This window comes from Gymnoscopelus microlampas (assembly GCF_963454915.1).
Source record: "Gymnoscopelus microlampas genome assembly, chromosome: 2".
Classification (NCBI taxonomy): domain Eukaryota; kingdom Metazoa; phylum Chordata; class Actinopteri; order Myctophiformes; family Myctophidae; genus Gymnoscopelus; species Gymnoscopelus microlampas.
In genome coordinates this window covers 36,381,712-36,394,967 of record NC_139939.1, presented here as the reverse complement: position 1 = coordinate 36,394,967, position 13,256 = coordinate 36,381,712, and the positions used below count along the sequence as shown (strand labels likewise).

Below are 13,256 nucleotides of genomic sequence, written 5' to 3'. Positions count from 1 at the left end.
AGGAGTTGAAGCATTACATTTTGTTTGACTCGTTCCACAGATAAATATTGTGAAAACAACAGATCTACAAGCTCACAATGCTTCGCATTTTGCGAGGCGTTGTGAGCTATTTTCACAATGTTTGCCTCTTTCTTAAATTATTTGACAATTTGGCCAATGTTTGACCAGTTATTATAGTATACTCAGTTTACTTTTGATGCAGAAATTGTCTTTTTTTTATATTAAAAGGGTCTTAAATGTCCTTAAATTGTCACTACATTGTCATCTGGGGACCCCTCAAAATCATGTGGGGGTCCCGCCCCACAGGTTGAGAACCACTGGACCACGCAACCAGCCAGCAGTCAACACATGGGAGTAACACGTCAGTGGTCGTGGTGAAGTGGAGGCGGGGCAGTAGGCTTACAACCAGGAAGTAGCTACTAGTGCATTAGCTAGCAACGGATATAATGAACAGTTGAGAATCTGTTACATTGGACAGGTGAGTTACAATAACAACACACCATTACTAGCATATGTGTGAACGTTCCGTCACTATATAACGTCTAATACTCGTAAACCAGACTCATTAATATTAGACACTGAAAACGATGCAATGTTGCATCGTGCTAGTTGTAGGGCTCTGTCATAGCCCTGAAACATGGCAGTCATATCATGACAGTCATGGAACCACTCGTTCCTGGTTTGAGAGTACTTTACATTTACAACCGCTACATATACATAAACGTTCAGATTTCAAATATAAAGTGCTTACCCCCAAGCCACTGATATATCAAGTTAAAGCGGTCAGGCCTAAGTACCCGTATCTTCCGTATTGTTGAATAAAAAGCATTTTAATCGGATTGGTGGCCATTTTCTCCGAATTTTCTCCATATGCTTTCAACTACGCGCCCATATGGGTTGGGAGATGTATTGCACTCTGATACATTAATTGTTATTGTCTTGAAAATGTCCGCCGATTGGCTTAAAATGCTTTTTATTGAACAATACGGAAGATACGGGCACTTAGACTGGGCCGCTTTAACTTGTTACATCAGTGGCTTGGGGGTAAGCACTTTATATTTGAAATCTGAACGTTTATATAGATGTAGCGGTTGTAAACGTAAAATATTCGCAAACCAGGAACAAGTGGTTCCATGCCGACGAGCGTCATGTGAACTATGGCTAGGCTCAGTCAGGGCTGCCTGTCACCGTGTCATTCCCGTGGGTTCAGTTCAGTTGTGTGTTGAAAATGTGCGTCTTTTCATTAAGCCCTGTTTCCGAGGTAAATCCTTCCAGATTGAGATGGAATGTATTATAATATACTGTGAGTTAAAGTACCTGACAACGTTTAGCTGGCTAGCTGACCTGACTGACCAATCACAGAAAGCTGCCCCCGGTCTGCCGCTAAGGTTTGATATTCTGAAGACAACATTATTATGCAATTATATATATATATATATATATATATATATGTATATATATATATATATATATATATATATATATATATATATATATATATATATATATATATATATATATATAAAAATAAATACAATATCACTACTAAAGCAGTACCTTTCTCAAGGGACAGTTAACAGCAAAACAAACACCATTAGTGCTTTCTTGGGTTTATCCTTTTAGCATCCTTTGTATGAAACTTTACCTCTGTGCCTGTTTTGCAAACTGTTAATAAAGTATTCAATCAATCAATCAAAAAGCAATCATCACAAATATCAAATTGACAATGAATGGCATAATATTGTAATGACTGGGTGGGCAGAGGATTCATAGGAAGCAACATCACAACTTCTGAATACAGGAAGCAGGTTTATTTGCAGCCAGCCAGGTATACTTCTACCTAAGATATAAACAGAGGGGGTGTTCTGTCTGCTTTCCTCTCAAAGCCCATGCTTCTGTTACAGAATGTGTCCGTGAAAATAATCAAACAAACAAACACACAATGATCATTATAAACATGTAACCCAATTCCTAACTGAAATATTTTGGGCAGTATACACAACAGTGAATAAAGTCAGTGTTGTGCACCCTGATGCATGCTGGGTGGGAAGTCCTTTGTCCAATCGCATTTGTCTCCTTTTACTGGTGTCCAAACAGACATATCGGAACAGAACTATTTGACTGTAATTACTTGTTACTATTTCATTTGAGTTGAAAAAGCTGTCCCTTTTCTCAGCTCCAGTAGGGCCGGATGGGCAAGCAGAGGAAGAGGGTGGGGGCTGGGGAATCCGCTCCCCTAGCCCTACCGCGGAAAGATGAGAAGCCCACTGTGTTGCACCGCAAGGAAAAGAAGAAGAAGCTTGACATCGGCAAAGTATTCATCAACATCTCCATTGGCCTTTGCATCTTCAGCCTCATTTGGTTCTTCTATGCTCTGTACATGCGATCGGCCCTGGCCAAACGAGTGGTGACCCTTCACCCTTCACCACGTGTCCTTGATGCCAACAGCACCAGTGCTGAGGTCTCCCCTGAAAGATTCTGGGGGTCATATAGGCCTCAGGTATACTTTGGCATGAAAACCAGAAGTCCCAGGTCTACTGTCACAGGTAGCTTGCCACTTCTTTGTTGGTGTTCTTCCTTTATGTCAGATGTCTGAGTGTGTGCGCACCAATCTTTCTACCCAGGATAGGCAGTATAGCACCTTTAGTTTTTTGGGGGGCATTTGTCACTGCACATTTGCACATAATGAGAAATTTGTCTCATCCTAACTGTTATGAGCAGTGTGGTGCCATTAATTCGGCACCCCGGGAGCAGTTAGGGGTTAAGTGGGCTAATAATCTCATTTAAAGGGCAAGTTCACCCAAAATAATTATTTATTTCTATGGTTTACTTTACTCCATGTCTGATTTTCATTTGTATTACCTTCCTTTACGGTGAATGAAGAATCTAAAGTAAACGGATGTCGATATTAACAGCAAAATTATATTAAAAATCTTTTTATAAACTTTTCCGCGTGATAAATACACATAAATAGTATGGGAGTAGACCAAGAATTCCTGAAGAAGATCAATGTGATCAAAACGTTAAACAGAAAATAAACAAGTGGAGCTGAGAACCAGTGTGCAGACTTTATTATTTTTAAAGCAGACCAACAATTGCCTCATACTATGTAAAGGTGTAGGCTACCAATGTCCGTTACTGTCATACTGTCAATTAATCAGTAAGAGTAGTCATAGTTTTTGTGTGTGTAGGATATCCTGTAAGTCACTGGAGCAAGATGCTTCCTGTTTACATTTTTCTAATAACACAAAAAGTTTAGTTTTCAGCCAATATATACCCAGAACCCAATTATATTAAAAGGTTGGGTGTGCATAGACTACAAACAGTGCTACACAAGAGAGAATTGAGTAGCCCTAGCTAATCTGAAATCCCATACCAGCAAAGTCACATAGCCTTTTCTATCTCCCAGGTCTGATGTGGATGCGTCAGTTCTCAGACATGGATGTGAACCTGAGGCACACCTGTGAACAGGGAGATCGTCTGCTAGGCTATGGCTGGCAGATGCACGATGGCCTCACCTTCGGCGTCCAGGAAGTCCGAGACATTGACTTCACCCTGACCACAGAATTTGTCAAGAGGGCCGGCGGGGACCATGGTGGGGATTGGACCTGGAGGATCACTGCCAACCAGCATGTGAGGATTTAGGAGGAGGATAATCTGTATTTACTATTTTACAGTAGGTTGAGGTTCAAAGCATGTGTTGACTTTGAGCTTTACTTGTTAATCACACTGTCCAGTCAGACAGCAAGTATACAGTATTGTAGTAGTATAAAGAGTACAGGCAGAGGGGAGTGTTCGTATACTACATGTGGAAAAGTGGAAAAGGAATGCAATCCACAAATTAGCTTAATTGAATAAGAACATTAATGTCAAATTTCTTCATTCTTCTATATAAACTTAATTTTTCAGCTTGTTTTTATGCACCATTATAAACTGTCCCAAAAATGACCAAACATTGCTTTACGTGATGGTATTCAAAGCTTTCCGTCTCAAACAAATGATAATCACAGGTTGTCACGGGTTTCCTTTGACCTTTTTTCCATCAGAGTTCTGCCCCCCAGGCGCCAGTCATCTCTCTGATGTTCTATGCGGCAGCAGACACACAGGGCTCCGTGGAGACCCACGTAGAGAAGAGTCGCCTGAGTTCCATCACTGGGTTTTCTGAGGAACTTGGTAACTACAAGATCACCTTCCGCAAGCCTGTCACCGGCGGGGAGTCATCCAGTGTCAAGTATGCCAGGTATAATAATAATCTTAGTATCCTACTATAAAAAGAAAGAACCTCTGTCCGTCATTCTGTCTGATCCACATTTTTCTCCTCAGTGGGTTGCGCAATTAAGCTGAACTTGTACACAGACATTGACCGTTAGCATATGAAGAGAGTGACAAAGCCAATTTGTCACTGTTCCCAAAAGTAAGTTGTTTATTAGCGTTTTTGTGAACTGTCCTCCCGTGCTATGGGATTTGTAGTTGTGGGTTGTAGAGATGACATCATTAAGAATCGCCATTTTAGAATGGTATTGTAGTGGTAGCCATTTTACCTGAGTCCTGCTGAACTTGCTGTAAGTGGGAACCTATGGTAAGAGGCATTATGTCATCTTTATGAACTGTGTACTCTTCTACCAATACATCAGTACTGATATTCAAAGTAATAAGGGACACCTGTGCCTGTCTAGAATGAATACAAATGATTAATTGACAATTGATGAATTTGTATTCTAACAGCTTTAAGGCCTAGGCTACACGTATATGGATCTTTTTCTAAACGCACATTTTGGTGTGCGTTTGGGCCTTTAAGCCACACGCAAACAGTGTTTTTGGCTGCTAAAACGGATAAATAAGTGAAGGTTTTCCAAAAGATCCGGTTCAGTGGATCTGTGTGGACACGTAATCCGGAGGTTTTGAGAAACGATGACGTCATCGCGCATTCGCACATGGTCATTATAATAATACATAATAATACTACATAAACACCGGACCGCTCATGGTCATTATAATACCAAATGGAGAGATGGAGAGAGCAACACTTAACAGTCTATGAATCAAGGCATGCTCATTTATGGCAAAATAACTATAATTAATAATTAGACAGTGGTGGAAAAAGTACTCAAATGTTTTATTTGAGTAAAATAAAATAAAATAAAATAACTACTCTGTTACAATTAAAAGTCCGGGTAATCAGTCCGGTTTAAATAGGGTTGAAGTGGTTAATGTATGTTTTGTATTAATAATCACAATCTACAAAGTAACTAGTAACTAAAGCTGTTAAATAATTGTAGTGGAGTAAAAGTACAATATTTGCCTGAGATGTGGTGGAGTAGAAGTAAAAATACCTCAAAATTGTATTTAAGTAGCCTACAGTATTTGAGTACAGTTACTTTACACCACTGCAGATAGATGAGGAGAAGTCACTCGCGCACTTTTGATGTAGCTGCACAATGAACGATTGGCGCTTGCGCTTGGTATTAATTACGCACAGAATAAATTATTGAATTTCACGTGCAGGCTGACTGTACACATACAGTAGCTAATAGGCTACAATATAATCAGGCTGTAGCTCAAAGCACGCTCACACCCTGGCCTGTACTGTACACTGTTGCTTATATTACAGTCAGGCAGTGAGAGAAACCTCACTGCTGTTGGTCATAGTCAGATCCACATCACCAAAGCGCATCAGACGAACATCATTTTCTTCCAGAATTGCTGCGCGGTCTTTTTGACCCATTTCCAAACGTTGTATGGTAAAGCCAACCACACGTTTCCACATGTGTCTTTAGTAAAGATGGCATGATACAAATTTAAGATTGGTTGTAGGCTACATTCGTTTTCTGACGACTTGTGCCGAATTTCATAGATGAGCGTTCTTGATCTAGCCATGGTTCACATAACGCTCGTCTGTCACAAGCGTCATGGCGCTACTTGTTCCTGTTTTTTGAACATTTTACATTTACAACCAGTACATCTCCATAAACGTTCAAATTTCAATAGGGGTATTTGGCCCCTCATATGTACAATAAATGTAAATATAAAATCTGATATGAAATTTAAACTTGCAGCTGATCAATGCGTTTCTGCGTTTACGTGTGGACAGGGATTTTTTTTATCTTTGTCATGTGGACAGGGATTCTTTTTAAAACGGAGGACTAAAAATATCCGTTTACAAAAAGATCCATATACGTGTAGCCAAGGCCTAAGAGAACAAATCTCACTTCTAGGCATGGACTATTTTTTATGTGCTATACTGAATATCATGATAAGACACAAGCTAAGATGGCAGCAAGTGAGGTTTATATATGTTAAGTGATTGCATGATTGAAGGAGCCATTTACCATTTGAAGGTGGTTAATTTTGGATTAGTCTAGATGTGGTGTATATGTGTTAATATTAGGTGTGACTCCTCAGATAGACTGATTGTGTGGCGTGTGGGTAAGCTTGTTATTAAATATTACTGTAGTCTGTTAGTTTATATGAAATTAAAATGTTAGCTGGTTATTGTTGTTTTTGCAACAATAGCCTCACTTCTCTGTTTAGCTAACAGATCAATGCTGTTGAGAGCTATCAGCAACTAACTGTAATGTTACCTCGTTTGCTAAGTTTTTGTAGTTGTAGTTGATATGTAAAAGTATCTAATCTACGCTATATTGACTTGTGGAAATGATGCCTGCCTCCTGGTGTATTTTGTCAACAATTAAGCAAAATTAATGACATAATATTTCTACTGATTATATATGGATACATATTCGAGAAAATGGCAAAGCCATGTGTGAATAACTGAATATAGAGCATCCGTCTAAAGAAAATGATTGTGGAAATAGATAAGGCTATAATGGCAGGAATATATTATTTGTCAATGCCAAGAAAAACGTGTAAAAGGCACAGGGGTAAAGTTCCTGTCTACCACCGGAGACTGTGGGTTTGAATCCGCCACGGCGCCTTCTGGGCGTCCATACGAGCACAATTGGCCATGCTCGCGGGAGGGAAGCCGGACGGGGAGGAAAATCTGTCGCTGCACCAGTTACTCCTACTGGTTAGGCAGGGAGCCTGTCAGCAGGGGATGTTGAACTGTGAGGAATAGGGTGTTCACCCGCTCACGCTAACGTCCTCTCGGTGAAGCTCCTCACTGGCAGGTGAACCAGTAGGTGGAAAAAAGCACTGACAAGGCCACACACACAAGTGTGTGGGGAATTGGCATAACGACTAAATTGGGAGGAAAAGGGGAAAAATAATTGGCTGCTCAAAATTTATATATATATAAAACAGAACTTGTAAAGATTCAAAATGAAAGCAAATGAGCAATAACACTGTTACAGTCTTGGGTAATGTGCAATAGGAGTGTTCACCAGAATGAATTGTGTAAAATGGTGGGCTTTAATAAAAAGCAATGAAGCGACAGCAGGGAGGCAATGTGTGGAAGCAGCATGACAGGCAGTACAGAGGACATTTTCAAGTGTGTGTAGTACAGATGGCCTGTCAAATTGTAATGAGTGCAAGTTCCTTGCACAAAACCAAAAACAATGTGTATCGTATGTCGCCTGAACTGCTTATCCAAAAATAAGATGGTAAAGGAACATGCAAATAACATGTATGTTGCATATAGGTCCTGTTCTAGAAGGATAACAGTTACAATGGAATATAAGATCATCCACAGTTCTATTAATAAAAAACACATAATAGGAAAATGGAGTCATATCTTTGACTGAATACAAAGTGGAGGAAAACCGTTTCCAAACAACTGTCAGATGAAACACCAATATTGCAAAGTTTCACAAAGGCCAGAGAAGACTAAAGCAGACAGAGAAATGGCACGGTATGCACTTATCATACTGTATGAATTATGTGAACTATTGGCATAAAAAGGAAAGGCACTAACAATGTATTTGTTATCCACCATGATATGGCTGGAAACTGCACTACAGCTTTGTGTTATATGAGACCGTGTTTTGTCATGTTAACAGTTTAGCCTCGGGGCACATCAAGGATCAATACACAGCTAGCATAGATTTGCTACTTGTTTGATAGCAGTAAACAACTTAACACATACTGTAAGCTTTGACGGACTGCTGTCAACAGAGACAGGCTGATGCTATTTGAATCATATTTCCCTTATTATTGTCTCCGAGAGAGTATGTTTTACCCTCCGTCCGTCCTTCCGTCCGTCCGTGTGTCCGTGTGTGTGTGTGTGTGTGTGTCCTGTCTGTGTGTTACCAGCTAATCTCCGGCACCGTTGGTCCGTTCGCTCCGAAACTGTGCACACACACTCCCTGGATGCCAATTCAGAACCTCTGCCCCAATTTTTTCACATGGGCCTGTTATAGCGCCACCAGGAGGCCGATTTGTGCAAAACACATTTTTTTACATTACTCCTACAGATTTTATCCAAATGTCATGCAAATCGGTACACAGTATCTCTATAGTCATGAGATCAACACGGATCTGTCCGATTTCTCATTCCATCCTGATTGCCTATGGTTGGCTTCCAAAGTTTGCAGGATTGGTCCGTTTTGAACAAAATGCCTCAAACTATGCATGCAGCTTGCGATTTCCGTGAAATTTCACACACACATTCCCACTAGGCCGAGGAAGAAATGCCACCCTTTTCACATTGGCCTGTTATAGCGCCACCAGCAGGTCTAATTTAGCAAAACACATTTTTGGAACAAAATGCCTCAAATCATGAATGCAGTGCGTCTGATTGCCGTGAAAGACCTAAGAATAAATGGCACCCTTTTCACATTGGCCTATTATACCACCAGGAGGCCAGAATAACGTACCTGACCTGGCGGAGACCTGTGCTCCGAGGAGCACTTTTTCTAGTTCATTATGCATCGATTGTTATTTTTCTAGTTATGTTTAATTTTTGCTGGTTACCTTTCTGTTGTTCTTTCTTCTATTGAATTAAGCTGGTTCTCAATTTCTACAAGCTCTAAATGCTCAAGTTTGAGGTCATGCAATCTTATTGGCTAACTGCTGGCTAACCTCCCTCCCAGATCTTAAAACATATATAACTATATAGCATAGCATGTCCCACAAAATTACATGTTTAAGCGATAACGATCATCCTTCCATAAATGTATAGACCCTGCTAGGGGCTCAAACTCTAGATGTGAGCCCTGCGTAGTGGCCGGAACGTCTAGTTTTCTATATTGTCCCTGTCATTTCCCTCCCCTTCTCTTGGTCTGGGGAGAGTCGACAACCACATGTCTCCTCTGATAAACATGGAGTCGCCAGGTGCTTCTTTTTACCTGACTGTGAGGAGTTTCACCGGGAGGGCATAATGCGTACAGAGATACATGCTATCCCTCTCAGTTCTACTCGTATTATCAGGCTCCCTGACCAACCTGATAAGAGTCACTAGTGCAGCGACAGAGAGCACCCTCCCATACCTGCTTCCCACCTCTGAACACGGGCAGTTGTCTACATTGAAGCACCCAGTCAAGCCGGAGACGCCATGGAGGAGTTGTATTTTACCCCACGCCACCAGGGTGCCCCAAACAAATAAGTTTACCTTATATTTAAATGTAACCATCTATAATGTAATGCCTAAACACAACTATGTTCACACATATTGTGGGTATGATGTATTGATATGGTCCAGGAGCCACTGCCTTTAACTGCTCCCTCTCGGTTCTGGGGGCTTGGTTTTGACGTGTCTCAATCCAAAGCCCACACCACCAAGGACGTGTTTTGACGTGTGCTGGTGTTTTCAGTTTTTACGCTAGATGGCGCTCTTCGCTAACATATGAGTCACCATTTGACCCTCAGTGGAGCAGGGAAGCAAGAAATCACGTGATCGCAAAAACACATGCACCGTCCATTTCCTTGTTATTTGATTAGGAAAAAAGCCTTTTCTCAGCTCCCTGCTTTTATGGAGAGACAAAACTGTAAGGCCTTGATGAAGAATAGAGATCTAGCCACACAAGGCATAGTACTGATCTGTCATTCTCTGCTGTGGACTGGCGCCTTCACACAGTATAATAACGTATATATAATAATGACAGAATTAATTAAAAGAAAACCCTAGAGGCTGGAGCTGAATTGGAAGAAATGGTGATTGAAAAGATACTAATACAAATATTGATTAAATGTTGTTGTATGCTCACAAAGTTGTATTACTTTACCAGAGTATGACATTAAAACTATGTAATACAGGTCTACAACATGCTCTAGGTGTCTAATGGTTAACCATCTTTTGGGAGTTTCTGCAATACCATGGATATATTTCATACCGTTTATCTACGTTTGTGGCTCTGACAACTGCAAACACAGTTTTTTAAAGCTAACCCTGCCATTGGGATTGAGAGAGTCTGGCAGGGGCTGAATTATTTATTTATTTACTCCGGTAGTCAATGAGTTAATGTGTTAATGTCTTACCATTGTGCAAACATACTGAAGTATACTGGTGAAGATGTCCACGCCAAGTGACAGTGTGATCAATGCTTCTCTTTGCAGTTACAACTACCTTCAGACGGTCTCTCCTGGCTTGGAGAAGCTGACTGACATTGTGAAGAACAGTCTAAACCGCAGGTTCGTGTACAATCCCCCTTCTGGTGAGAAGAGGCATTACATTGGCCTGGACTCCTATAAGCCGCCCCACCACCAGCACCAACAGAAACCCACTGACACCCGGAAGGAGAGTGACTTTGTGGTTCACCAGGTGACCATCCAGACTCCGTTCCAGATTGAAGTCCTGTTTGAGTCCGAAAGCTTTCATGACCGGCCCAACCAGCTTGTGGGTGCCACCATGACGGAGGAGCTGGAAAAGAGGAAAGCTGCCTTTAATGCCAAGTTTGAGAAGACGTTTGGCCTCGAGAGCAAAGGCTTCAGTCAGGCTCAAGTTAAATTCAGCAAGGCAGCCCTCAGTAATATGTTGGGTGGGATGGGCTATTTCTATGGGCAGTCGGTGGTCCAGTCACACTACAACGAATACCCTCTTCTCTACCCTGATGGTACATTGTTCACTGCTGTACCCTCGCGCTCCTTCTTCCCAAGAGGGTTTCTGTGGGATGAGGGTTTTCACCAGCTGTTGCTGAGCAAGTGGGACCCCCAGGTGTCCCGTGAATCCATCTCTCATTGGCTGGACCTTATTAACGTTGAGGGCTGGATCCCCCGTGAGCAAATCCTTGGTGATGAGGCTCGAAGTAAGGTCCCCGCTGAGTTTGTGGTCCAGCGAAATGAGAACGCCAACCCACCCACCCTCTTCTTGGTTCTTCAGGAGCTCATTGAGCAGTACTCTTCAAACCCAGATGCTGTGTCATCTCAGAAGACCTTTCCGTTTCTCAGAAGGCTGTACCCAAGGCTCAAAACTTGGTTTGAATGGTACAATACCACACAGTCTGGGCCCCTGCCCAACTCGTACCGCTGGCGCGGACGTGACAAGGATACTAATCTCTTCCTCAACCCCAAGACGTTGACATCTGGGCTCGATGATTATCCACGAGCCTCCCATCCCTCAGCAGATGAGCGGCATGTGGATCTACACTGCTGGATGGCATTGGCATCGGGTATCATGGCTAGCATTGCACAGCTCCTGGGCGAACCGCACCAGGAATATGAGCGCACCCACCGAGTGCTGAGCAACAACAGCCTCCTCAGTGAGCACTACTGGTCCGAGCAGCTCCATGCCTTCAGTGACTATGGTAACCACACCCAGGCAGTGTCCTTACAGCAGGAAAAGGTGTATGTGCCTCCTGGGCAGCCACGGCACCAGTTCCCTGTGGCACGACTAGTGCGCTCAGTCCGCCGTGCCCCCAAACTGCAATATGTAAACGCTTTTGGTTACGTTGGCTTGTTCCCTTTCCTGCTGCACATCCTTGAGCCAAACTCGCCCAAGCTAGAACACATCCTGCGAGATATGAGGGACTCGGACAAGCTGTGGACTCCCTACGGCCTCCGCTCGCTCTCCAGGGCTGACCCCATGTACATGAAGAGAAATACGGAGCACGACGCCCCTTACTGGAGGGGCCCCATATGGATCAACATCAACTACCTGACCGTGAGAGCCCTGCACCACTACAGTAACCAAGAAGGCCCATATCAGGAGAAGGCAGCTGTCCTTTATCAGGAACTCAGGACAAATATTATCAACAATGTTTACAGGCAATATGCTGAGACAGGGTATATCTGGGAACAATACAACGACGGCACTGGCAGAGGCCAAGGAAGCCATCCTTTCACAGGCTGGTCAGCCCTGACAGTTTTAATGATGGCTGAACAGTACTGATACGTTAGATCTCACCTCAAGTCTTTCGAAATAAAAGATATTGGTTCTCATTTGTCATACAGACATGTTTTGCAAATTAAAGTGTTGATGATTAAGAAAATGGATCTGATTGGTCAAATGTTCCAACCCCTTTGATATGAAAGCAAATCCCAAAGTCAGAGTCATGTTGTCAAGAGCATTGTTCATTTGGTATTAACCTCTATTTAATCTAATGAGACCCTCAGGTTCCATGCAGGCATCTTATGAAATTATGTTTTATTTAAACAATGATTGTAGACCAGCTTTTGTTTGCAGATGTTTGTTTTGAGAAGTCTGGTATTTCTGAATACTGTGTGTGTGTGTGTGTGTGTGTGTGTGTGGGATTGTGATACATGTTGAAATGGCCATTTTGTTTAATAGGAAAGGATAACGGTAGCATAATGTGTAACATGATGTACAGTATAGGCCTATGAATCTGCACTATTATGTGGTTCAGGATGTGTCTGGGAAGATGTTTCTCTCTGATGGAAGAAATATATTATTTTGGAAAATGTAGAAGACGATATAGTGAGTGACCCCCCTTCCCAGTTATTTGTGCAGCCCTATTGAACACACAACAATATGCGGTTAATGTTACATACCGCTGTGCAGAAAGACTAGTACACTCATTCACAACAGCAGATCAGACCATGGACTTATTTGACAAATGAGTGCAATGAGTGTTCTTTTTCTCTGAACTCCTATTCATTCCTGATTGGTGATCTTGGAATGAAAACCGTTTGTATTATAGTCTGTCAGACAGTCAGTTCCGTGTTTTTTTTTTAATTCAAGGACGCCCATAACTCTTGAGTGTACAAATGGAACCCACTCAAGGATACTGAGTGACCCTGGACCCCACTTTGAGAACCACAGCTGTACTTTGTTGGTTAGCTTTGACTGAATTGTCTCGGGAAGCACGAGTAAATTGGTGTGACACAACTTGTGGGTTAAGTGCCAAGGAATAATATGAAATCTGATTGTGGAATTGTTTTGTTAAACAATAAATGATCTAATTATG

At 42.0% G+C, this 13,256-nt stretch overlaps 1 protein-coding gene across 1 annotated transcript; it reads left to right on the top strand.

Moving 5' to 3' along the window:
- The first annotated feature begins 340 nt into the window (after positions 1-340).
- On the top strand, positions 341-13,256 carry mogs (mannosyl-oligosaccharide glucosidase). Its single transcript, XM_084045540.1, has 5 exons — positions 341-478; positions 2,177-2,546; positions 3,410-3,633; positions 4,047-4,240; positions 10,450-13,256. Exons 2-5 carry the CDS (start codon positions 2,192-2,194, stop codon positions 12,218-12,220), a joined length of 2,544 nt encoding a protein of 847 aa, XP_083901666.1. The 5' UTR covers positions 341-478; positions 2,177-2,191; the 3' UTR covers positions 12,221-13,256.

What these genes read in the sequence shown, in the direction of transcription:
- mogs (XM_084045540.1), top strand. Translation starts at nt 2,192, where the DNA reads ATGGGCAAGCAGAGGAAGAGGGTGGGGGCTGGGGAATCCGCTCCCCTA. An exon ending in TCCCAGGTCTACTGTCACAG is followed by an intron (nt 2,547 to 3,409) that starts GTAGCTTGCCAC and finishes TCTATCTCCCAG; the next exon opens with GTCTGATGTGGATGCGTCAG. An exon ending in TCCAGTGTCAAGTATGCCAG is followed by an intron (nt 4,241 to 10,449) that starts GTATAATAATAA and finishes TTCTCTTTGCAG; the next exon opens with TTACAACTACCTTCAGACGG.